Source organism: Solea senegalensis, linkage group LG14, assembly GCF_019176455.1.
Source record: "Solea senegalensis isolate Sse05_10M linkage group LG14, IFAPA_SoseM_1, whole genome shotgun sequence".
NCBI lineage: Eukaryota > Metazoa > Chordata > Actinopteri > Pleuronectiformes > Soleidae > Solea > Solea senegalensis.
In genome coordinates this window covers 23,830,866-23,858,747 of record NC_058034.1, presented here as the reverse complement: position 1 = coordinate 23,858,747, position 27,882 = coordinate 23,830,866, and the positions used below count along the sequence as shown (strand labels likewise).

The window sequence follows — 27,882 nt, the reverse complement described above, 5'->3', positions numbered from 1 at the left end:
GATCGACTGAGACGTCAAAGCAAGATTATTCCTGAGAGTGTGCTTCATAAAACGGACAGAATTATCACCTCAACATGGTTTCTGTTTTAGTTGTGCAAAGACATCATTTCATGTCTTTCAGCGAATTCTATGGATTTCCCCGTTCACTGCTCTTCACCAGTGGTTTTAGTTCCAAGAGACAGAAACAGAGCAGAAATAAAGAAATTACCCAGAGATTATGATAGAGGTAGACGGATCACGAATCAATTATTCATCCATTATGAATCAATTATTATGACTTATGTTTATGATGTAAGTTTACACACATTCACTCATTCTCTTCTGCTTTATCCTGCACATGAGGGTTGCAGGAGACTGGATCTAATCCCAGCTGACATGGGGCCAACAATCTTGCAATGAGGCAGTAATGTTATCCACTGCTCCACCGTGTGGCCTGGTCTCGGAAACTACAGTTAAAATATCCTCCATGCACAGACCATGTGTTCATTAAATGAGGATTTAAGTTCAGCAACGTGTGAATAATTTGTCATTTATAATGTTGTTTTTTCAGAGAGGGAAAATATGTCTTTACCTCTGTATCAGAGGTCTCAAACTCGCGGGGCGCAGGCCTCTTACGGTGTCCAATCGATGTCATGTGCCCCGCCATTTAATATGAAGTTATGTTTTTTTTAAATACATTTTATTGTGAACTATTTTGTTCCGCATGAATACAGATACTTTTATTTTGAAATTCTAAAAAAAAAAAAAACTTTATTATTTTTTTTATGTCATGACAGAATACTGTGATATAATTTCAACCCCTACATTTTTCACTTGACTGCCTCCTACTGGCCAGATTAAAACAATTAATATTTTACACAATTGGACAAACAGATTAATGGGTAATATGTTTATTTTAATATTTATTTATTATTATTTTATGTTAATTTCTACCATCAATGTGTTCAATGTTAAATGACGACCAACATCAACAACATAAAACACTTGGAAATGTTTTATTGGCCTTAAAACATCACAAACAGACTTTGTCGACACCACAAACCCCCGAAAAATATAAATGTTATAATAACTAGGACAGCACACAGTCATGATGGGGCCCTGGAGTCCCACATAAGTCAGGGAGTGCAGCAGTTCCCTGACCTCACTTTTGAATCCACAAAACCTTTTTATCTACAGTGCAAATCGCTAAAATGAACACCAAGATTCCAATTGTCTGACTTCCTGTTGAGTTGAGGCCATGGTTACATTCGACCTTTTTGTGCATCTTGGTCGATAACATCTTTCCACCAAGTTTCAGGAAATTCAGTGGAACTCAATTTTGCCTCTGTTTCCACCTTAGGGGGGCGCTATAGAGCCGTTTCGGCCCCTGCCATTCATGGCTCGGGCCCTAATTATAATTTATCTTTAATAATTTACATTTCTTTGCCCTTATTCTACTTTTTGTGTGGTTGTTCAGAGGAAGTGAGTGAGGAACGCGGTGCAGAAAACAAACACACAGACGCCCGACAGCGTCACGGCAAAATCACTGGTCTGTCGCAGCCACCGCTCTCCGTTCACCATGTTTAGTCTTTGATTCTCCACCACTCTGTGGGAAACTCCCATGATGCCTCGCTCCTCCCCTCTGCCCGACGTCGTCCTCGCCCTCAGTTCAGCTGCTCGACGACTAGAGACTCTTTGTTCTATGTTCACATGCAGGAGGAGAAAATGTTAAAATCACTTTTCATGGTAAACCAACACGATCACACATGGTTTTCCTCTGTTCTTTCAAATTATATGTGATGGTTGTGCAGTTTTATTAAAGCTTTGAGACACAATCCAATAAATTAGGTCAATTAGCAAAGAGGAAAATATATATATATATATATATATATATATATATATATATATATATATATATATATATATATATATATATATATATATATATATATGTGTATATTCATAACAATATTGAAAAGATCCAAAACTGAACAGTGTTTTATCAACGAAAAAAAAATTTCTATACTTTCTTTACGAATGATGACCTAATTAGAAGTGCTTTTATTACCACAGCAGCAGCAAGCATTTAAGTGGACTGCATGTGTGTTTGTAAAAATACTGAAATTGACAGGTTTCTTTGAACGCATCATCATCAGTTGTTGCAAAAGTTCTGGGATTCACTAGTTTCATGAACGCATCATCAGCATCAATAGTTTGTTAACTTATTGGAATTTTCAAGTTTCTTTCAACGCATCAGCATCAGTTGTTTGTAGAAGTATTGGAATTTTCAAGTTTCTTTGAAAGCATCATCAGCATCAATAGTTTGTAAAAGTACTAGAATTTACAAGTTTCTTTGAACGCATCATCATCAGTTGTCGCAAAAATACTGGGATTTACTAGTTTCAAGGAACACATCATCAGCATCAGTACTGGAATTTACAAGTGTATTTGAATGCATCATCAGCATCAGTTGTTTGTGAAAGTACTGGGATTCACTAGATTCTTTGAACACATCAGCATCAATAGTTTGTAAGATTACTGGAATTTTCAAGTTTCCATGAACACATCACCAGCATCAATAGTTTGTAAAAGTACTGGAATTTACAGGTTTCTTTGAACGCATCATCAGTTGTTGTGAAAGTACTGTAATTTACTAGTTTCTTTGAACGCATCATCAGCATCAATAGTTTGTAAAAGTATTGGAATTTACAAGTTTCTTTGAATGCATCATCAGCATCAATAGTTTGTAAAAGTATTGGAATTTACAAGTTTCTTTGAATGCATCATCAGCATCAGTTGTTTGTGAAGGTACTGGGATTCACTAGTTTCTTTGAACACATCAGCATCAATAGTTTGTAAGATGACTGGAATTTTCAAGTTTCCTTGAACACATCACCAGCATCAATAGTTTGTAAAAGTACTGGAATTTACAGGTTTCTTTGAACGCATCATCATCAGTTGTTGCAAAAGTACTGGAATTTACTAGTTTCTTTGAACACATCATCAGCATCAGTTGTTTATTTAAGTACTGGAATTTACAAGTTTCTTTGAATGCATCATCAGCATCAATAGTTTGTAAAAGTATTGGAATTTACAAGTTTCTTTGAATGCATCATCAGCATCAGTTGTTTGTGAAGGTACTGGGATTCACTAGTTTCTTTGAACACATCAGCATCAATAGTTTGTAAGATGACTGGAATTTTCAAGTTTCCTTGAACACATCACCAGCATCAATAGTTTGTAAAAGTACTGGAATTTACAGGTTTCTTTGAACGCATCATCATCAGTTGTTGCAAAAGTACTGGAATTTACTAGTTTCTTTGAACACATCATCAGCATCAGTTGTTTATTTAAGTACTGGGATTCACTAGTTTCTTTGAATGCATCATCAGCATCAGTTGTTTGTGAAGGTACTGGGATTCACTAGTTTCTTTGAACACATCAGGATCAATAGTTTGTAAGATTACTGAAATGTTCAAGTTTCCTTGAACACATCACTAGCATCAATAGTTTATAAAAGTACTGTAATTTACAGGTTTCTTTGAACGAATTATCAGTTGTTGCAAAAGTACTGTAATTTTCAAGTTTCTTTGAACGCATCATCAGCATCAATAGTTTTTAAAAGTATTGGAATTTACAAGTTTCTTTGAATGTGTCATCAACATCAGTAGTTTGTAAAAGTATTGGAATTCCCTAGTTTCCTTGAATGTGTCATCAGCATCAGTTGTTTGTTTAACTACTGGAATTTACAAGTTTCTATGAACGCATCATCAGCATCAGTTGTTTGTAAAAGTACTGGGATTCACTAGTTTCGTTGAACGCATCATCAGTTGTTGCAAAAGTACTGGAATTTACTAGCTTCCTTGAATGCATCATCAACATTAGTTGTTTGTAAAAGTACTAGAATTTACTATTTTCCTTGAATGTGTCATCATATCAGTTGTATGTAAAAGTACTGGAATTTACAAGTTTCTCAGCATCAGTTGTTTGTTTAAGTACTGGAATTTAAAAGTTTCTTTGAACGCATCATCAGCATCAGTTGTTTGTTAAAGTACTGGGATTCACTAGTTTCCTTGAACGCATCATCATCAGTTATTGCAAAAGTACTGGAATTCACTATAGTTTCCTTGAACGCATCATCATAAGTTGGAATTTACTAGTTTCTCTGAATGCATTATCAGCCTCAGTTTTTTGTAAAAGTGCTGTAATTTACTAGTTTCTTTGAACATATCATCAGTTGTTGCAAAAGTACTGGAATTTACTAGTTTCTTTAAACACATTATCAGCATCAATAGCTTGTAAAAGTACTGGAATTTACTAGATCTGAATTAATTAATCGATTATTAATCAATTACTAAATTAATTGACAACTATTTTGATAATCGATTAATCGGTTTGAAGCTTTTTTCATGATTAAAACAAGATTTCTGATTGTTTCAGCTTCTTAAATGTGAATATTGTTTTCATTTCAACAAAGAAATCATTAAAAGTGAATCATTTTCATCAGTCATCACGAAACAAGATGAACATCATCATTTCCAGGTTTGACGAACACTGATCAACATTTGTTAAGGTTTTCTGAGATTTTATGGACCAAAAGATTAATCAATTAATCAAAAAAATAATTAACAGATTAATTGATTATGAAAATAATTGTTAGTTGCAGGTCTAGAATTTACAAGTTTTTTTGAACACACCATCAGCATCAGTTGTTTGTAAAAGTATTGGAATTTACAAGTTTCTTTGAATGTGTGTGTGTGTGTGTGTGTGCTTACCGAGCCAGCTCTGTAAAGGCATGAAGACGACGAGGACACAGACAGAGAGCAGAGAAACGTTCACCTGCAGAGAAATCAGAATAAAACTGCTTTAAAGTCTATAATTAATAATTAATAATGAAAGTATAACTTGCTCACACTCACCAGGATGAAGTGCATTCTCCTCAGAGCTGTTTTCACCTGCAGCTGAAGCAGAGCTAAAGAACAGGGCGTGGCAGCGTCGTCAGACTCCGCCTCCACACACCTGAGTTAGGGAAAACTGAGTTAGTGACAACAGACGACAAACATCAACGTCTACTGTTCATCTAAAAAAAATCTTCTGTTTTTATTATTCATGGTCATACAAAGACAATTGTTCTCTTTTGTTTGTTTTTTTGAAGGCAGGGATTTTCTCTCTTTAGTATAAACATAAATAATGAGTGAGTATTTTTGCTCATCAAAACACACAGTTAGAGAGGGATAGTGTGGGCACAGCACCCCCTAATGGCCAAATTCAATATTACAAAAACAAACACTGACTTTTCACTTAAAAACAATCCATATCTAACCCTAACCACAAAACTTTGAGTTTTTATTTAAATCTTGATACTCGTTATTGTTCGTTTACTGATTTTTCTTTAAAAAAAAAGCACCTTTTCAGCATCTTCTCCACCGCGACGTCGACGTCGTCGTCACATGTCGTGTTAAACGCGGCGTAGACACCCGGTGGTAAAGCGTGTCCCTGTTGTGCCAACGTGACCAGGTTGAAGATTCCCTGAGTGAAGCAGAAGCTGTGATGATGATGATGATGATGATAACATTATAACAACAACAACAACAACGCGCAGTGACTCTGTTTGTGGGTTTTCTGGCTGCAGGGCCGGAGCTCGTGGACGTTTCATTAAGTTAATCTGAGTAAATGTGTCACCTGAGGACTTCCTGCCGCAGCGGCTCTGCTGTACATCCACGCCGCACCAGCAACAGACCATAATAAGTGTTTCTGGTGGAAGTAGAAGTCGCCCATTCTCAGCAGAGCTGCAGGGGAATTACAAAGGATTACGTACTTCCAGAGACAGACAGACAGACAGACAGACAGACAGAGAGACAGACGGAGACTGTCTCACCAGACGGATGAGGGTCGTAGTTGAACACAGAGTAGTTGTGATATCTCCACTGACAGTGACCGTGCAGATTCAGCTCCTGCAGACATTTAAAACATGACTCAGACCATCACCACGTTCATTTCATACAACATAAGAACTAAAGTGTCTTCAGTGAAATGAACATGAATCATTCAGTCATAACTGCTTCTAAATCACATGTCACTTCCTCACCCTGCTGCATTACTGGTTGGGTGGCAGTAGGTGGCGCAACAGATCCAAACGTAACTCAGTTTTCAGAGCATAAAAGTCAGGATGTGTTTATTTAATGAAGGAACGCTGCAGCTGATCACGTCTTCATCTCACTGTTAGACTGAAGGTTGTAAACCACTCACTCTCCCACACCAAAGCCCAGAGAGAAAATCCTAGTTCAGATTAACCTCAGTGACACAAAGTGACCACACGAGGCATCACTGAGTGGTTTATTTGGTCAGTGTTGACTAAAACCACATCCACAGTTCACTAATCCTTTTCAAGTCTTAATATGAAAGGTTTAGACGCGAAGGGTCGCATCAGCGTTTACCTCACACAGGTGTGCCGCGTTACTCTGAGCCAAACCCAGACCTGTTTCAGCTGCCAGCACATACCTGACGAAGGCCTCGCGCCTGCAGGCGACACAATAACACACAATAACACACAGTAACACACCAGAGAGCAGCAGTGAGAGGAGAGAGGGAGATTAAATGTGGACCAGGTGTTTACCAGGAGCCGTGCAGGAACGCCTGCAGAGCCTCTCTGATCATAAACCCGAGGTGTCCGTTCACGTCGCAGACCTTCTTCAGCATTCTGTGAGCAGGTGCAGAGATGATGAATTATGGAATATCATTCACTCAGGAAGTCTTTCATTATCTTAAAATAGTGTCTGATACGTTGAGGTCATTGTAAAAGAAAAACAAAGCGTGTTCACAAGCAGCAGGAGCTGTTTTAAATTCATCAGCGAGCGGAACACGCTTTTATTTTTAGACATGCAAATGCTCGGTCGTGACCTTGCTGCTGTCGTGAGTCACAACAGAGCGTACTTACATCACGGCCCGCTCCACATCCTGAGACACGCCCTCCAGGCACCCTGACGAGAGGAACCACGCCGCCTCCACCGCCGCGCCCACGTGACCGCTGCGCGACGCGTTCAGGAACTGCCGGAACGCGGCTTTCTGTGGTGTTTAAAACACAGATCACACAGATGTGAAGATTCCAACGCTCCCTTTTTTAACAGTTACTCACAAATGCACTGATTTTATAGCAACTTTATTTCATCATTTTTAAATGGAATGAAAAAGTCTATAATATGTGCAAAAGCTTTGACTTAGGTGAGAAAAGTCTCAAGTCTTGTGATGTGTTTAAAGTTTGAACCACGTGTCACTGGGACGCTCTAACGTGGGCTGGGTTCGGATCAGTTTCCCATTCGTGTGTATGTGGAAATCTTGTTTTATCGTGTGTGTGTGTGTGTGTGGACCTCGTCCCTGTGCAGGCTGCGCGGGTTCGTCCCGCTCAGGTGATAAAGTCCCAGGTTAAACATGGCGTCTGCGCTGCCGCTCCGCGCCGCCTGCTCAAAGTACTTCACGGCCTGTTCGTGGTCATTCAGCTCGATGCCGTGGTACCAACCCAACGCGTTCAAGGCCGTGACTGAGCCCTGCAGTGAGGACACACACACACACACACACACACACACACACACAGATGTTCGACATTCATGACTTGCGGGGACATTGCATTGATTTACATTCATTTCTTGGAGACTTACTCTAACCTTAACCACAATTACTACTGGCCTAATCCTAATCCTAACCCTAACCTAACCTTAAAACATATCTTCACCTTAAAATGTAGTAATTTACGTTATGGGGACTTGCTTTTTGTCCCCACAAGGAGGACAAGTCCCCATAATGTGACTGTGTAAACAGGTTTAGGTCCCCACAACATTAGTAATACCTGGACAGTCATGTTGAGAGGGAACACACACACACAAACACACACACACACACACGGATGTGATGACACACAAACCATCGCCGCCGCTTTCTTCAGCAGCTGAAAACCCCGGGTTTTGTTTCTCTTCACGCCTTCACCCTGAGGGAATCAGCATCAATCAGAGAGTCAATAACTGTCACACACACACAGAGAGAGAGAGCGGGAAAACAAACATAAAATACCCTGTGTTGAGTCATAAAACAGGTCTTTATAATGTTATAGCACCTTCATGAGGAGGATGGAGTAGTCGTACATCGCTGAGGGATCCTTCATTTGCATAGAACTCCTCGCAAACCACTTCACTGCGCTCTCGATGTCTTTAGAGATTCCAGTTTGTCCCCAGTAAAGCATCGCACCCAGGCGTCTCTAAACACACAGTATATATATATATATATACGTGTATATATATGTATATGTATATGTATATATATATATGTATATATATACACATATATATGTGTATATATATATACATATATATATATATATCTATATATATACATATATAAACATACACGTATATATATATACACATATATATGTGTATATACATATACATATATATATATCTATCTATATATATACATATATATAAACATACACGTATATATATATATATACATACATATATATATACATATACATATATATGTATATATACATATATATATATACAAATATCACTGTTAGCTGTTAGAAGTCTGTGAACCACTCACTCTCCCACACCAAAGTCCATAGAGAAAGTCAGTGATTTGAGCTGCTGGTCCTCTGCTGCCTCGTGTGGTCACTTTGTGTCACTGAGGAATTTCGAAATCAAATATTTCAAAAGCTGAATCCTTAAAATCAGACATTAGAAGTTAAAATCACAGAATTTCTCTCTGGACTTTGGTGTGGGAGAGTGAGTGGTTCACAGACTTCAGAATACACTGAAGCTTGTATTCTGAGTGCAGCTCAGCGTTAGTACCTGAGCGTCTGCATCTCCTCGCTCTGCTTTAAATGTCAGGTAGTGAAACGTGTCGCTGGTCTCGCGCATCAGGGTGTTCAAATCCTCTGTGTTGCTCAGATAGATGTGTTCAGGTGTGTATTGCTGAGAGAGACAAACACAAACGTTAGCGGTTACTTTGTGTTACTCTGTGTCTGGACCTGAAGCGTTAACGCAGCAACACTGTTTAAGAATGAAAGAATAAATGAAGACACCTGAGCTGACCTGGGTGTCGTGTATGTTGGCGGCGTCGACGCTGCTCTGAGCTCCAGCGTTGGAGTAGTAGCTGTAAGCCATGTCCAGACGTTTAGGAAAGCCGTCCAGTCCTTGTGAGTGTTTGTACCCAGCATGCATCAGGGCGAAGCGGTCGTCAGCCGACGCGCCAATCAAACTATAGACGTGACCCTGAAACACACCAAGGTTTATTTATTATTCTCAGGCGTCGTTTAAGGTAAAGAGGGAGTGTTTAACCTCACACACACACACACACACACACACGCGCACACACACACACACACACACACACAGGAGCTGCCTCCATCACTAAGTTCACGTGTCTGATTATTTTGTGAAAACCTTGGTTCAGATTAACGTCAGTGACACAAAGTGACCACACGAGGCATCTTTGGTGTGGGAGAGCGAGTGGTTCATAAACGTATGAAACAAATATCGTTTTTAAGATGGTGGAGACTTTTAAAGGTGCAGTGCACAACTTTCACTGGCTGTTTTTCAGTGTTTTATTGCAGATATTATATCATAAAGCAGAGTTTCCCACTAAACACAGGAAACCACACTCATTTACAGCCGTGTATGTAAAACTTGAATTTGTAAATAAATCACTTCAAAAAGATTATTTTATAAATCTTTAACTTAAAGATCAAAAATATTCTTCAACTCTCCCGTGACCCATCTGTGGGTCCTGACCCAGTCTTTGGGAACCACTCTCTGACTTACATACGTGTCCTGTCCTGCAGGAGCGTCGGTTACCTGTGTGTGATCGACACCGCGTCCTAACCCGGCGAGGTGGACGGACGCGAGCAGGAGCGTCGCTCTGTGGTTTCCGAAGCAGGAGGCGGCCTGAAGCAGAGACGCCGATCGCGTCGTGACGTTCATCTGCGTCTGATCCGCGGAGAACATGGAATCAAGAGCCTCCTGGAACAACGTTGTCCTGAGGCTCCCTGCAGGAGGACACATGTGTGAGCTGTGTGAGCAGAGACGTTCACTTCACTTCAACCATCACAACGTTCTTCTGAAAATGTACATATATGACACTTTAATCCAGATTATGTTCACTATCACACACACACACACACACACACACACTGCTGCCTCCATCACTAATCCACACAAAGTGACCACACGAGGCAGCAGAGGACCAGCAGCCCCTGTGTGTGTGTGTGTGTCACGCTGTCTAACAGTGAGATAAAGCCTTGTTAAACTGGCAGAGATTAGTCAGCAGCACACTTTACACACAGGACGATCACAAACGCACACCTGTCCTCAGCTTCTCTTCTTGTGTCTGCAGTAACTGGAAGAGTGTGTTGTACTTTTGTGTCGTTTCCCAGCTCCATGTTTGTGTGCAGGTGTTTTTATCAAACTGACCCCACAGCGCTCTGAAGTGAGACGTGGACGCGTCTGAAATAAACAAAGCATCTTATGTTGTTGTTGTTGTTGTTGTTGTTGTTGTTGTTGTGGTTGTGAAAACGATGACAAGCGTGTTTTAAAGTTCTAGAACAATCTCTCACCTCCTCTGTTGGTGACTTGTTTTAGAAAAGCTTCAGTGAACGCTTTCATTTCCCGACACTCGTGGTGAGTTCTATCCAGCTCCTTTAACGTTGTCTCCGGGTGAAGTGGATTATTTATCTGTGACATGAATAACACTGACGTTCACACTGCAATATAAACAAGAAAACACATACGTGTGTGTGTGTGTGTGTGGGCAGGGACGCTACCTCCTCGGCTCCGAGGCGATAAAATCTGACGGGCCCAAAATACCCGTGGATGCCTGGCATGTATTTGCCTCCTCCCACCACGAAGTATCCGTCAGTGTCGTCGTAATAGATGCTGTCCTGGAATCTGTAAGACATTTATGACGCCACTCAAAACAAGCTATCATCATCACCAGGGCCGTTACAAAGCAGGAGGAGCCAGGGGCCCTAAACTGACCCCCCAATGGGAGAGTGAGTGCTTTACAAATTGACGCAAAAGTTTAGTTTGTAGCTCGACATTTGTTGTTGGAGGTGGCTAATGTTGCTAATGTTGCTAAAGTTGCTATTGTTGCTAATGTTGCTGGTGACGTCTGCTGCGTCCAGAAGAACAAACTGTGAGAGTTTGAGTTGAACACGAGGACTCATCGTGGAAAAGCAGTGAAACAGCAGCTCCAGGTTTCTGTTGCTTAGTAACAACACAGAACACAGACTCTTCCACGAGTAACAACTAACACACAACGTTCCCCTAAGGTTCTCCTGAGGTTAGTTACAACCAAACCAAAAACTAACATTTACAGAACGTTCCCTGAGGGTTAGAGGAGGAGCCTAATGTTCCCTAAACGTTGAGAGAATCAAAAACTGAAACTGTCTCCCGTGGTTGCCCCGTGGTGTCCACGTAACGTTCCCGTTTGGTTGTTTTTTGGTATTTTTGTTTGCAACTGAAATAGAATGTTGTCACAACAAAGTAACGTGAGGGGAACATTCTGGGAACCTTTAGAGAACGTTCTCTGAAGGTTGTATGAAGGTTCTAACAAAGGAACGTCCTGGGAACTAAATTTGCAACCAAAAACTAACGTTACAGGAACGTTAAGGAAACTTTCTGTGTCAACCACAGGAGAACCTAGGGGGAACCTTCAGGGAACCAAAACATTGTTAGCTGGGCTGCATGAAGTCATCACCTGTTTATATAATCATAGAAAAAACATCTTACTGGAAAATGTGTCTGATGGTTTCTTCCTCCCATGTTGTGTCGAGCAGCACCTGAAAAGCAGACGTCATCGTCATCATCATCATCATCATCATCACCATCATCACCATCATCATCATCATCACCATCATCACAGGTTCTTGACACTCAGAGTAAAAAAAGAAACAGAAAGAGTGAAAAACCAAGTGAAGCGTGAAGAGTGAGAACTGCCTGGAGTTCCCCAGCTGGAGAGGAAGCATCGCTCCGAGTCTCACAGCTGTTCCAAAAGGAAATGAAACGCTGCAAAGCCGTGGCATCAAATGAAAGTGGTCAGAGAAAGGATGACCCCCCCCCTTCCACCCCCCACGTACCTTTGAGTCCTGCACAGAACAGTCTAATCGAATCCACTTCCACAGCGGCAGCGCGGCACGGGCGCGGAACGCTTCATCCTCTCCTGTGGTCAGACGAGCCTGAATGATGACGTCTCCTACACGGCACATGTGACGTCACATTTTTCACCACGTGAGTTCCAGAAGCTCTTTATTAATACATGACATGGTTTGTTCCACACACACACACACACACACTGGCCTCAGGTTTACCTGAGTGTGTGAGCTGCATCATTACTGAGCCGTATGAGTTGGCACGGTCCACATGATGGATGATCCCACACATCTCCTCCTGACAGCGCTCCACAACATAGATCCACACAGATATGGTGACGCTGAAAAACCCAAGCACACGCGACAGATCAGTCTTCTCTCTGCTCAGAGTCACGGACCTCGCCGTTTGTCACGCGGCGAGACAAAGATGTGATATCACATGCTCTGCTGAAGAGGCTTCATGATGCTTGTGAAGTGGTGAAAGTGAAAGCTGCTCGTGACCTGTGACCTGTGACCTGTGGATCTGCTGAGACCAACACATAAACCACCGACTCAGCCAATCGTCATGAAACATCAGCTGTTCTTCAGCCTCTCGTGAGTAATCTAAAACATTCATGAACCTCAGCTTTGTTATTAAACTCCTAACAAACCTAAAAGAAGAGAAACATATGCTGCTTTAGTGCGACGTGTCGTTCTGGTCTGACTCAAAACTCAAGTTTGTAAACCACTCACTCTCCCACACCAAAGTCCACATGACATAATTACGATATATAGTTAAATGCACAGTTTGTCATTTCTGCCACTAGGAGTCTCTCAATTGAAACAATTACAAATGCCTTAGTTTGATGTTGTGACGCAGCAGGGGATTGTGGGAATTGTTCCCTTCATGTTTGATTCCTTTGAGCTTCAGTGGCAGACAAACAAAAGCAGACGACAAATGGAAAAACATACAAATATTTCAGTCTCTGCCAAAAAAGAACCCCAAACAATGTGATGGAGCCGAGTTTGATTTTTGTTAAGACTGCAGTTACACTTTCAAACACTACAGGTCGCTGTTGTGCAGCTTCCTTTCACAATGGAAAACGAGGATAAAGGCAGTCGGCCGTAACCCTTTTCTGAGTTTTTTCTCGCATGTAAACCTGAGGTCTCAAACTCGTGGCCTGTGGACCAAATATGGCCCTCCAATTGAATTCACGTGACGTGACATCATGAGTTATTTCCGTCAGTTTCGGTTATTTACAGATGAATTTTGCATCACATCACTGCAGTTGTTTTCATTGTGAACACAAACAAAGACTTTTATTTTGAAATCTTGATATCATTTTATCTACCCTACAGAAAAGTGGGACTTTTTATTCAACATTCAATTGTCCCCTGACCAGTAAATGCTCAGTGGCTCAGGTTATTTGAGTTTGAGACCTCGAGTGTTTCACATGATGCTGCTCAAACACACACGCACACACACACACACACACACACACAGACACACACACACACACACACACACACACAGTCTAACCTGGGCTCAGTCACAGCTTGACGACGAACTCTCTCCAGGGATTCGTCGATAAAAGGCTTGAACCTGCGGATCGCTCCAAAGTTTTCACCCGTGCTCGCCAGAGGGAAGTCGAGCATGTCGATAACATCTGTGACCGAGCAGAACATCAGAACCTCATGAAGACGACACATTAAAAATCCACGTAAAAAAAACAGTGATGGTGTCCAAATCATCTCTCTGATCTCAGCGTCACGGTGATCGGACACTGAGAAAAAAACCAAGCATTCATATATTCACGGTTCTGATGCCCCGCCCCCTCGAGAAGACACGTCGTACGAATATCTGTTCAAATGAACCGTTTAGTTTGGCCTGGACAGTGGAGTCTGGTGCGATCTATAAAAAAGAAATTAAAAACGCAGGAAAATTTGGGCAAAAGTGGATAAAATGATACAAAAGTGCTCGAAAACACTCGAAACTTAACTCAAATTCAAAACTACTTTGATTTCGTATTCTGTATTCTCATTTTCCAGTGACCTGAAAGCGCCCCCTAAAGACGTGCTTTCATCATAGTCTTTGGACCTTTTGTGAGTTTAGGGTTAAGAACATGCCATAGCCATTTTGAATTTAACCCTGACTCTACAAAAATTAAGTAAAATTATTCACACGAAATTACATTTTGGTGTAAAAAAGAAAGTTGTTGTAATTAATGTGTACATTCTCTGATCTACACCAAACAAAACATGTTTTATTACAGAAATATTTAACATTTCTGTTTTTCTTCATGTGACTGAAACTGCTCAACTGTATGAATATTTTTGCACGACACAAACGAGAACAGCAGCAGATCCTCACAGTGTCTCGTCCTACAGTCACCGATCGACCTCGATCTGCCTTCCTCTCGGTTCTCATTAGCTCACAAAGCCCTTAACGTAGGCCTCAGGCCACACAGCAGTGATCCTGGTTTGACTGAGAGCCTTTGGTTTGCAGGTTCTCCCCGCGTGAGCGCGGGTTCTCCTCGTCTTTGAGTCCTATTAACTTCCCAAAGTCCAAACATTGACCGTCTATTGACCCGTCTACCTCTTTTTGACTCTGTTAGCTGAGATTGGCCTCGCCCTCCTTCAACCCTCACGTGGAGGATAACGCGGTAGACAATGAGCGATTAAGTCCTAAACCTGAAGCAGGAGTAAAGCAGGTCCTGCTATGATGTAGAACTTGAATCATTCACTGGGAAAGCCAAAGGCCTGACCTGACTCGTGAGGACACTGGCTGATTCCGTCTCTGGTTATCTGCCGCTTCAGTTGGGTAAACCATGAAGGACACTCGGTGGGAGGTTTCGTCGCCATCATGGTCAGAACTCTATAAATCCTCCACATGGACCGTTGGTATGTCCCGGCTTCACCGCCCTCTCTCAGATGGTCCAGCCAAGCACGAACTGTCACAAATCCAACGTCTGTGACCGTCCCGTTGAACAAGCCGTGAGTGTCTGAAATGGAAGGAGGCCTCGGGAGCGCCACCCGCTGGGTCCGGTCCACGGCGGGTGTGCTGCTGATCCATGTCCTCCTGAAGATGACCACATCTTTCTTCCTTAACGTGGACACCACAGCCTCCACTGTGAGCCCACACGGCCTGGAGCACCGATAGCGCACATGGACGACGGAGTCATCCGGCACTCTGTCAGCAGCCGCGGTGAACTCGAGGAAATCGCCGCGCAGACTCTGACCACTCTGTGAAACACTTTCTCCCTGTGTGAAGAGAACATCAATCAAATCTGTTTCATTGAAACTAAATTAAAGAGGAAACACGGAGCAGAGCTGGTTTTTGACACTCATCAAAAGACAAAACACTTGCTTAAAACTGCTTTATCTCACCTTTGGACAGTGTTTTTAATCTGCTAACTGAAGTTAGTAAACCACTCACTCTCCCACACCAAAGTCCAGAGAGAAAATCCGTGATTTTAACATCACACACACACACACACACACACACTGCTGCCTCCATCACTAAGTTCTAATGTCTTATTTTGTCTCTTCAGTGTTTGAAATCCATCGTTCAGATTGACCTCAGTGACACAAAGTGACCACAGGAAGCAGCAGAGGAGCAGCAGCTCCCAAAAATCACTGCTTTTCCTGTTGGAAAAGTCTGTCATGATCATATAACGTAGATAAAGTTTATTAGTTTAACTTCTTGTTAAGTGGCTAAAGTCTTTGTTTTTTATAGCATTCTTAGTTTGGACGCACAGGTTTTTTTGCCCTAAAGTTGAACTCTTTGCATGTGCACATACAGCACATACATGTACTCAGCCACCGAGTCATTGAATCCAAGTCTGTGTTTAAAGTCTAATTGCTCACAATCCAAATACACGAATTTAAGTTGAATCCTGACCCTAAATGGTACAAAAACTGTAGGTGAACTATAACATGATAGCAAACACAGATACAGCAACTGTTCTTCACACAGCAAAGACAACATGTTGATTTTCTTTGTCTGTCCTTTTACTTTCTTACTCCTGAGTCCTGTGTCTGCTAAAAGCTTCACTTTCTCACTCTGTCCACCACTGTGCTCTGGGGTTGATTTATGGATTGTTTTTCTGGATGGAAGAACACAGTGTCTGCCCGCTCGCTGAGGCAGTGGCGTCGTTGGCGTGAACCTGAACAATAAGGTTTGAAGTCCAGCAGCTTTATGATCTGAGACGTGCTTTAAAACACACTGAAGCTGAGCCGAGGTGATAATACACTGCAGAGGAAACAACTCAATAACCGCATAGACTGTAGTTTCACATATTCACCATAACACTTTTACTTTCAGTATTTCCAAGTACGTCGAATAAACACAGACACAAACTTCTGTATTTCCATAAATTCTAAGTCATTTTTGGTTGAAGTGCACGTCCTTGTAACAACACTGTAAACATGTGTTAAGTGTAATATTAAGAGATTTTTACCTTTAAAACAGCAGCAGTGAAAGCGTGTGCAACAACGATGACATGAAAAACGTTCATTTTTTTGTCTTTAAATAGAAGAAAACGCTGAAACATTCAATAAATAAAGTGCATTTTGAGTGAAATCCTATTGTGTCAGTCGTTGACAGTTCAGTGTGTGTGTGTGTGTGTGGATACACCCAGTGTAATGATGGATTACCGGATATTCCGGTGTGGCAGGTTGAGCTACAGTGTTTGCATGAGTCACATTTACAGTAAAGTGAAAACTGTCAGAGACAAAAACACTGAAACAAGATTAAGTCTACAACATTTTAAGAACATGTTTCTTGCTTTACTTCAAAGTTAGACCGCCTTTACCGCACCGAACTGAACCGAACTGGACCGCACTGAACCAAACCGAACTGAACTAAACTGGACCGAACCGACCCCAACGGAACCGGACCAGACCGAACTGAACCGAACCAAACTGAACCAAACCAACCAAACCGAACAAAAGAACAAACTGAACTAAACTGGACCGAACCGAACCAACCCCAATGGAACTGGACCGAACCTAACCAAACTGAACCAAACTGGACCGAACAGAACCAAACTGGACCGAACTTAACCAAACTTAACTGAACAGGACCGAACTGGACCAAACTGGACCGAATCCTGAACCAAACTGGACCGAACTTAACCAAACTTAACTGAACTGGACCGAACAGAACCAAACTGGACCGAACTTAACCAAAGACTAACTTGATTCCAAGTCCGATTACTCCTGCATGAACACGCTTAAATGGACCGGAGTCGGACTTTGCGTTCTGTGCATGCACCATGACCGTTACGTTCACTGTTTTCTGTGAAAAGAATTCAACAGGAAACTGGTTCAGTAGCACAAGCTTATAGAGAGATACAGCGCCACCTATGGAGGTGGAGTCAGAGGTACACGGTCAATAAATTGAATTTCTCCTCCGCTTGTAAACTCTAAGTTGTCCGATTATCTGACTCAGTCCAGCTCGACTTTGCCGTCGGCACCGACTCATTCAAGCAAACAAAAAAACAGTCAAAAAAGCCTGAACTGTCCCTTTAAGTGGATTAGCTAACAGTCTCCTGTTGTCAGATTATTTCACTTCACCGTGGCAGTGATGCATCAAATCACAGAGTCTGACTCGACTCGATGAACTTGACCCACGGCTTTGCCATCATGCCGTAGCGCGTCCTCTTTGGCCGACGCCCACGTAAGCCTTTGAAGAAATGTGAGTGTGTGAAGTGACAAAAATTAATCGCCCGTGAGCCGCTGATGGTGAACAGCTGAGGGGCCGTTTGTCACCGTGAAGATATATAAACTGCAGATGAGCGACAACGTTAGACGACACAAGAAGCCGCTGTCTGACAACAGTGGGTATGTTTGTTTGATTTGAGAATGGCTTTACAGGAACTCTGCTCTCAGGACCAGGGAAGAACCCGATGGTCTTCAGGGAATATGTTTGGGTCAAACTATCAAAGTGATTCCTCCTTTAGCAGCAGCAGATGTCTGTTTCACTTTTATATCCCAGTTGCCGATTACCTCGATGAAAGTCCAGTTCAGTTTGGACAAATCAGCGCCGCGCAGAGCTGCAGCTCTGTCTTCTCGCAGGACTCCATCCTGACGAGCTTCTCTGTGCCTGGAGATCCACGTCCTCTGTCTGCTGCCGCGTCCTCTCAGTCCGTCCCGTTGCCTTTTCCACATTCTCATGGAACCACGACGCTGGCGTTCATGTTCCAGGGCGGCGTGCTGGCGGCAGCAGACACCCGCTCCAGCTGCTCCGGGCTGGTGGCGTGTCCGTCATCTCAGAAGATCCTGCCCATCCACAGCCACATGGTAGGAACCACCTCAGGCACCTCGGCCGACTGCGCTCTCTGGAAACGGATCCTGTCACGAGAGCTGCGGCTCTACCAGCTCCGCCACGGACGTAGTCTGTCCACACGAGGAGCCGCCAAACTGCTTTCACACATGCTTCATCCGTTTAAGGGCACCGAGCTGTGTGTGGCGGCCACGCTGTGTGGATGGGACGGAGGAGAAGTGGATGGACGCCATGATGACGACGGCTGCATGGTAAGAACAGAGAATGTAGAGAAACCTGAGGACACTCGTCTCGAAAAGACCCAAAGTTCTTCTTCCACTCAACCAAACGCTGCCAACTCAAGTTCCTCTGGACCCAGTTTGGTTTACGTGTGCAGCGATGGCACTCGCCTGCAGGGGACGCTCTTCTCTGTGGGCTCTGGGTCGCCTTACGCATACTCCATTTTGGACCAGGAGGTTAGATGGGAACTGACGCTGCAGGAGGCCACGGCCATCGCCAGAGAGGCCGTGTACCGAGCCACACACAGGGACGCGTACTCGGGCAACCATGTCGACATCTATCATATCACCTCCACTGGATGGACTCGCAGGGACAGGGAGGACCTGAAAGAGGAATATTACAGAGAACGGGAGAGACGAGAGAGACGGTTGAGAAGGGACGCCACTTCTGTCTGAGGAAAATCCAAAACTTGAGCTCAGTGATGAAGTGAACAGCACGGACCTGTGTGGACAGAAGAAGAAGAAAAGGCTGAAGTGACATGATGCTGTTTCTGTGGCAGATACTCAATTAATGAACGGGACATGCAGTTGTGTATTTGTTAGGGCGTGAGCGCTGTTCCCTGTAATAATCTGAACAGCTGATTCAGATTATTAAACATAATAATATAAAAACACGGCTGAACACGTGAATAATCAGTAAATACAAAAACAAGAGAGATGTCAAAGATGTCCATTTTTACTTCATCTTATTCATCCACTGAAGTTCCACTTCATTTTAAGCATTTACTATTAAAACTGTTAAGTATTTATAAAACACATAAATACTGTATAAATGAGAGAACACTTCCTCTGAGCTCCTCCCTGTGGATCACTGCCCTCTGAACCAAACAACACCATCCTGCTCTGATTATCTTTGTGTTTGTTTCCCCGGTGCCTTTAAACAATTAATATTTATTTCACATAGATGACATAGATAAGCTGTTATTTAACTTTGGATATTATTTTGTTTTATTAACAAAGCACAGGTCAGTTAAAGCGTGTCCTCAAGCACTGCAGACATTTATTTTCAAGAAAGTAAAATAAGCCTCGTTTCTGGCTTTGTTTTCTAATGTTTTGCCTGAAAAGATAAAAAAAAATGCACAAGAGAAATCATTTTAAATTTAAAAAAAAAAAACACATCAAACCCTGTCTCAATATGCAAATGTGCAAATATAAAAAGTTTGACGGTATAAATTCTCAAAAATGGCTAAAACAAGTAAAGGAAGATTCATTTTAAATAGCATTTCTATTTTGACTGTGTTCAGTTCATTTTCTCATTTTGAGGAACATTAAAATGTAAATTTACACACTTGTTTTAAGAATTCTAGCGAAGTACATTTGACTTCTTAAAACAAGAACATCTAAATGAATTTGAGAATATTTGGCTTCTTTTGTTTTGCAGTGACATAGCTTAACTACCAGCTAATAGTTTGGCTTAGTTTAGCTAGTTGATTCTTGTCTATTATCTTAGCTCATTGGTGATAGCATGGCTAACTTAGCATCAGTTTGTCCTTTAGCTGTGCACCAATATTTGTTTTACTGACAAAGTAAGTAAGACAAAGAGTCAGCTCATGTCCCCATAACTTTAGCTGCATTCTGTTCTCTAATTTGAACCTTTCTGTGTCATTAGCAAACATTATAATATGCTAGCTTACAGCACAGGTAATAGTTTGTCTTATTTTTCATTAATGTGAACGTTTTGTGTTTTATTAACAAAGCAGTAGTCGAGTCATGTAATATATCCATTGTCATGTAGCTTTAGCAGCAGTTTTGAAACTTTTTTCTTTCTGTTTCTGTCTATGCTCGTTTCCTCACAGGTAAAACTTTGACAGACTTTATTTAACTTTTGTTTCATTGACTGCGTTGTTCTTTATCTTAGTTTTTTCTTTAATGAGCCAAACATCTCATTTCGTGAGTCTGTATCTGCTGAGTCGTGGATTATTATTATTTTGGCACTCACTGTGACTGTGGTGCTTGTCATTTGGCTTTGAAGTGAACTGCAGATATAAATATTAAGTAAGAGGTTTAAGCAAATTTCTTTCACACAAAAAACATCTGACCCAGTTTCTGTCTCATCCTGTTCAACCAGCATGTTTTTATCTCCTTTTACAAAGTTGCTTTCGATAAAAGCTTCTGCCAAACAAGTAAATGTCTGACATTTGGATTCAGAATTTATGAATCATTTCACTCAGAAATGAGACGAGGGTCGTGAAAGACCGATTAAACATCTGGAGTCTGGTGTCCATAAAGTGTCGCCGTGTGAGGGAGGAACACGTGTAACTATGGCAACAGCCAGCGAAGAGCTGACTTGTGATTTGTGTGTGCTGTCAGAATACATCTGAAGTTTCTTTGACACTTCACAAAGTTAATGAATTTTTGCTGACCTTGCTTGTTCATTCAGTGTGAGCAGTGTGGTAGTAAATTAAAAATACTTGTAATTGTTGGAGTGACTCTTTGAAGGATGTTAAATATTCGGGGGCTTTTTTTTTTCTTATCCACAAAGTTCAGCCTCGACTAAAGCTGCTCCCTGTAATTAGGTTTTGTAAGGAACAGAAGTGAAGTGTTAGTGAAACATCCATCGCGTTGTCATGGATTATTTCAGTGTTATTAATATAATCTGATGTGTTTTTATGTACTCCGTTTTTCCTAACCTGTTTTATTTTATCATTTCTCACATTCCCTCAAAATAACAAAAGCACAACACTTTCAGACACCAAGTATCGATTTATTTTTGTATATAATTATTAACGGCTGTTACAAATAAACTTTAAACATTTTATGGATTAGCATTAAAAAATCATTTCCCGTTTCAGTCCACTAGATGGTGCCAAGTGCTCACACTCACTAGAGCTATTGTATGAGTTTATCACAAAATATGATTCCACAAAAACTATTTTTAAATAGCATTTTGAGATTTTGTGATAGTATCGTATCGTCACATAAATGTCGCGATCATATCGTATCATGACTTAAATATCGCGATCATATCGTACCATTACTTAAATATTTCGATCATATTGTATCATGACTTAAATATCACGATCGTATCGTGACTAAAATATCGCTATCATATCATATCGTGACTAAAATATCGTGATCATATCGTATCATGACTTAAATATCACGATCGTATCGTGACTAAAATATCGCTATCATATAGTATCGTGACTAAAATATCGCGATCATATTGTATCATCACTTAAATATCGTGATCATATGTCACTTAAATATTGTGATCATACCGTGTCGTGACTAAAATATCGCGATCATATCGTATTGTGACTTAAATATTGCTATCATATCGTATTGTGACTATAATATCGCAATCGTATCGTATCATCACTTAAATATTGCGATCATATCATATCTCTTAAATATCGCAATTGTAACATCACTTAACTACTAAGGCTGCATTTCATTTGTAGTCACTAAATCAGTCGTACACATAAAAGTTAAAGTTAAATATTATCCGTGGACTCGACTCACCTGAGATATCTTTGCGTCCATGACTTCTCAACTCAAACGCGGTCAACACGGAGCTCCCAGTTCCGACTTCCATTGTAATGGTGCATTCCATTTGTTGTCGGAACTTGAAATTTCCGAGGTCATCTCACATTTTCGACGTAGGATTTCAGTAAGGAAATCAGTCGTTATGTTGTTAGTGTACGTGAAATGTGTCGACTAACCCGACCTCCCACTTCTAATATAATGGTGCGTTCCATTTGTAGTCACAACTCGGAATTTCCAACACAGAGCAACGTCATCGACCCCGAGGTAGGATTCCAAGAATTAGTAAATCAGTCGTCCACACAGTGCTGTACTTGTTGTTATGCGTTTTATGTGGAACGACCACGACCTCGAGAGACATTTGTGTCCGTGTTTTTCTTTCTTTTTTTCTCCACTTCTCTACCGGAATGCAGTCAAATCAGCGTTGATGTCGCTCTGTGTTTATTTATTTCCCTACATTCAGTTTCATGTACCTGTCTTGTTGGGATTAATTTTTATCTTTCACTGACATGTTTGAAATGGGAAATGCAAAACCTCACTGTGTGTGTGTGTGTGTGTGTTTATGAGCAGCTGAGCAGAGCTCGCTCTCTCTCTGTCGCTCTCTATCTCTCGCTGTCTCTCGCTCTCTCGCTGTCTCTCTCTCTCTCTGTCTCTCTCTCTCTCTGTGTCTCTCTCTCTCTGTGTCTCTCTCTCTCTCTGTGTCAGATGAAACTCGACGTTTTCTCCCACGTTGAATCACTTCAGCTCTGTTAAACCTCAGAGCAGTGGACTCACTGCGGTAAGATCCTTTTCATTCTCTCTTCTTCTTCTTTCTGTTTCATCATCATCATCATCATCATCATCATCATCATTCATTCATGAAGAACTTGTTTCCACTGTGCTGTTGTTTTGTTTGTTTGGTGATTGGATGATGTTTCTTTTGAATCATGTGCACGTGTTACCAGCAACTACTGAAGCTCAACGACCTGATTACACTGTTCTCTCGTATGTGATGAAACTGTTCTTCTAATGCAGGGATGAATTATTTCACAATGAATGTTTAGCATTTTTTAATTGGGATTAGAGAACGGACCTACAGGCATATTGTAATCACTTGAAAAAGAATATTTGGCTGTTTTTATGAGTTTATGAGACACATTTTCATTAAAACATAAACATTCTGCTCTGTTTTTATGAGACAATTTTTCTGGAAAAACTAAAATTCTGTTCTGTTTTTCTGAAATAATTAATTTCAAGTGCCTCGTCTTAAATTCATGAAGCTTGCCATATTTATTTAACTGATACTGGAGAAACATTGTAGATCTGAACGTCCTGATGTTCCTGCACAAAGTCAATTCTACCTGAACAGATCTTAAAATCTCCAAATGTCTCAAAGTAAAACTGGATTAAAGCGAGCGACTGGAACACGTTTGCTTCCAGTCGAGCACTCAAGTGTTTCATGAAATCAGAAAACAGTTCATTATTTTCGTTATTTCAGGGGAATGTCCAATGTAATCTGATTCCATGCAGAATGCAGCAATTTATTAATGATGGCGTCTGAAATTGCGTGGCAGTGTAGAAGAAGAAGAGGAGGAGGAGGCCTCCTCGAGTTCTTCATCGTGACTGTTGTATTTTAAAGAATCTTCTGGATAACATGAGTAAATAAATGAAGACATTTGTTCCTTATTTTGTCCTCGATGGTGTAGAACAGTGTTGTGATGATTTTCTGCTAAGGAGGACGGTTTAGTTAGTGTAGTGATGTCACTGACAATATGATATTTCCGCTTATTGCGATGAAAAGCACAGACAGGAAGTTAATTGTGATGAATTTCTGTGCCACAAGGGGGAGCTGCATCTTTCATGATGACTTATTATCATCACATTATATTTCACACAAAAATGACAAAATAAACATGTGTGATGTTTCTGCATACTGTTTAAGTTTAGAATGTAAAAACAGAGCAGCATTGTGTGAGCCCTCGCAGCCACTGCCCTGCCAGTAGGTGGCGCTATGCTCTTGATTCAGTTTTCATGTGCTGATGGTGTCTTTGTCTCACATGTGAAGTTTAGTGCAGATTTGGTTCATGTACGACAAAGTTACCATGCACTTCCTGTTTTGTGGTGAAACAGCAGCGAAATTCAAAATGGCCAACTTCCTGTTGAGTGAAGTTCATGTTCGTTGATGCGTTCAGGGTCCGTCTCTTGTGTCACGTATGGAGTTCCGAGCTGATCGGTCGACGTGTGGCACAGTAACAGCCCACTTCCTGTTTCATGGCGAATGGTTGAAATTTGCCAAACTACCTAAGGTTACCGTGGCCACGCCCCTCATCTTTGATGTTTTTAGCACAAATTGACATCAGCTTTTCTTATGTTGCTATGATTAACGTGTTCAGACGAGTTTGTTCATTTACGTAACGCGTAAATCACCAAGAACGACGCTAAATTAAAAATGGCCGACTTCCTGTTGAGTTGACGCCATGCTCCCAAGTAGTGGTGCAACGGATCATCATTGATCCGTGATCCGTTTGGATCAATATCTTCGGTTCGGCACACACGTGATCCACGGATTGATTTATGAAAAAAAAAAAGTTGTGCGCACACGAGCAAGCGGAGGAACGGAGGAGCTTGAACGCCCCGCGTCATTTAAATCCCCTGTATGGGAGCATTTTGGCTTCCCTGTCAAATATAATGACGAAGGAAAGAGGTTAGTGGTTATAACCGTGACGGTGTGTCGGCACTGTGGCACAAGAAAACCACATGACAGTGGAAACACATCAAGCATGGCCACGCATTTGAAGCGACATCACCCCGGTGTTTCACTGACAGGAGTGAAAACGAAGGCTGCTCAACAACCGCTTATCACCGCGGCATTTAAGCAGCCCCTTGTTGCAAAATCAAAACTGGGTTAAAGCCATCACAAACGCTATCGGTGTGTTTATAGGTGCAGACATGAGGCCATATTCGGTTGTGCAGAACGAGGGCTTTAAACACACACTGAAAGTGCTTGAGCCACGTTACGACGGTGCGCCGTCACGCGCCCACTTCAGCGAAAAGATTGTGCCAGACTTTTTTTGCTGATCCGAAAAATGATCTGATCCGTGACTCTGATCAGCGGAACGATCCGATCCGTGAGTTTTTTGATCCGTTGCACCCCTACTCCCAAGAGACTTTTTTGTTCGTCTTGGGCTGTGACATGTTTCCACAAAGTTTCGTAAAATTTGGTGCAACTTAATTTTGGCTTTGTCGTACTGGGCTTCACCTGTGGGGGGCGCCACTGAGCAATTTTGTTTTTCACCTCTGATTTGAGTTCCAGTTTGTGCCTCAAATATTAAAACACGTTTCTTTCAATCATCGCAATAATCTCGTAAATCGCAGTTATTTTGCTCCAGATCATCGTATCGTGCATTTTCCTCAACTTTTACAGCAAATTAACAAAACATCACTAGTGCGTTCAACGAGGATCTTAGACACAGCTGTGCTCACATGACTTCCCACAGACTTTATTTTCAACAGTTTTTAATGTTCAAACTTTGCCCCCTAAGTTTGAATGGATCCACATAAAGTGACTGATGCTGCTGTTGTGCTTCAGTTTGACCTCATGGACCTGAACGCAGCAGACAGTTATTACTAGTATTATTATTAGTATTATTATTATTATTATTATTATTATTATTAATAATAATAATAATAATAATACAAATAATAATAACAATAATAATAATAATGTTTGTGACATTACGTTACATTCATTATCACAAAGTGTGTAAATCACATTAATGTGCATCACTGAGGTCACTGTGTGTGTGTGTGTGTGTGTGTGCGCTTAACGAGACAAGGTCACCCTGTGTGTTTGTGTGTGTGTGTGTGTGAGAGAGACAGAGACACAAGGAGAGATCTGGACCTGCTCAGCTCCTCCTCCTCCTCCTCCTCCTCCTCCTCCTGCTGTGAGCGTGGACCATCACTTCAGCTGATTGTAAAGCGTTGACATTAATGATGAGCTGAGTACAGTCGCTCGTCCCCGCAGCAGTGAGGGAGGGACGTGGGCGGGGCCACACAAGCACTTTAGCAACATTCACACTGGAGTTAAGTGTAGAATAAAAGTCAGCTCTTATATTTGGATCCATGAGTTCAGGAGGTTCTGCTTTTACCAAACAAATAACCTGTTGTAGACGGATGAATGGATGATGAATGGGTGGATAGACAGATAGATGGATAGATGATGGATTTCTTGTCAGCTCAACAGCGCCCCCATAGTCAGCCACTGGAATTTGTTCATAGAGTGACGAAATTCAGAAAGAAAAATGTGTTTGTCTTTTTCTTCTTCTGATGATGATAATAATGATAAAAATAACAATGATGATAATAATAAGAAGAAGGAGAATTTCTGGCAGGTACAACACTGCCCCCTACAGGCCAAGGCTCCCAATGATTTTTGGTGATTTTGAAGACGAAATTGTGTGAATTCATGAAACCACTGTATCCATGGCAACCAAGGAAAGGAAATGACATCTTTCTCTTCCGTCCAAGCGAAAACTCACCAATCTTTCAATCGCTGGTTTTCCGATGAATTTCGCAGTGGGAAACATGTGTTCAGACTCCGCCCTCGCCTTCCTTTGATCTGTATGCAGGTTACCGGGGCAACCATGATGGTCTGTTTGCAGGAATAGCCCACAGCACGCTTCTTTTTAGGAAGTAACAAACTGTTTGATTTACAGGACCAATCACTGTTGGCAGAGCTCTCTCTCTCTCTAGCGCCTCACAGTGGTCATTTCAGTCACTCCAGCTCATTCTGTGCTGCATGCAGTTCTAGTTTCACAAAAATATCATTGGATTCCTTTGTGAAAACACTTGAAAGTCTTTTGTAGAATGCGTCCCAACTTTTCTGCAGAAAGTCAAATTTATTTGAGAGCAAATTTAAAAACAACCAACGCTGAGCAAAGTTTAAAGAGGTGAAGTCACAGCAGCATAAAAGCTATAAAACAGATACAATCAATAAAAACATAAAAGAAAAGCATGAAAGCCAAAGACAAGAGGTCGTTTTTAAAAGTGAATAACTCGTTCCAAAGTTTACTGGCCTGGATTTTTTAAAATCATGTTTTTTTTTACAGTACTCGGGTTTAACTCCGTAGGAGGAGAGTGGAGGCATTCAAATGAACAGGAGATGCAGAGAAGGATAAAGAGGTGGAAGTGAAGCAGAATCTGTCCACGGTGTGGTCATTAGAGCCACACACACACACACACACCCCTTCACCTCCTCTGCCTCCATCACACTTTTTTTGTCCCGTGTAAAAAGCCTGACATGCAAGGGCTATTTTTAATAAAAATGAAATAGTCTTGTTGCAGGAGAGTAAAGTGAGACTGAAACAGCGATTTGCAATTTGGAGCCATGTCACCACTCATCACTGCGCTCAGAGTCCTCACGCTTTCATCCTCCTTCCCCGCCTCGCGTTTTCACTCACACTCAACGCCCAAAGACTTCAAACGCCCGTGAGTGACGCGCGGCGCCGGGAACCACGGTTTGAAGCAAAGCTGCAGCGGCGGCGAAACACACGAGTGTGGAGGATCCTCTTCTAATGTTTTAATGAACTAAACAGCCTCAGGTTCAGACGTGGTCTAAGCACAATGAGAGGAAAGACTTCATTTCTCCCTAAAATCGGATTCTCAGGATTCTCAGGCCTGAAAGTAGGTCAGAAGAGTCTGGAGTTTCATCTGTTTCCTTTCTTTCATTTGAAGACTATCAGAAAATGTTCTTC

The 27,882-nt window shown here is 41.5% G+C and overlaps 2 protein-coding genes across 2 annotated transcripts; one reads left to right on the top strand and one right to left on the bottom strand.

The window, feature by feature from the left end:
* Positions 1-979: 979 nt before the first annotated feature.
* On the bottom strand, positions 980-16,723 carry LOC122781231 (protein sel-1 homolog 3). Its single transcript, XM_044044828.1, has 24 exons — positions 16,561-16,723; positions 14,866-15,361; positions 13,641-13,767; positions 12,341-12,462; positions 12,110-12,225; positions 11,763-11,812; positions 10,796-10,919; positions 10,589-10,706; positions 10,338-10,478; positions 9,831-10,021; positions 9,069-9,248; positions 8,826-8,948; positions 8,087-8,227; positions 7,898-7,960; positions 7,347-7,523; positions 6,917-7,044; positions 6,596-6,679; positions 6,417-6,498; positions 5,858-5,933; positions 5,662-5,768; positions 5,387-5,508; positions 4,899-4,998; positions 4,755-4,818; positions 980-1,679 (listed from the first exon to the last, which is right to left on the bottom strand). The coding sequence occupies exons 1-24, from the start codon at positions 16,651-16,653 to the stop codon at positions 1,453-1,455; spliced, it is 3,252 nt and encodes a 1,083-aa protein (XP_043900763.1). The 5' UTR covers positions 16,654-16,723; the 3' UTR covers positions 980-1,452.
* A 1,242-nt stretch (positions 16,724-17,965) lies between these two features.
* Positions 17,966-19,211, top strand: LOC122781048 (proteasome subunit beta type-11-like). The gene has a single exon (XM_044044542.1). It carries the CDS (start codon positions 17,966-17,968, stop codon positions 19,058-19,060), a length of 1,095 nt encoding a protein of 364 aa, XP_043900477.1. The 3' UTR covers positions 19,061-19,211.
* Positions 19,212-27,882: the final 8,671 nt, after the last annotated feature.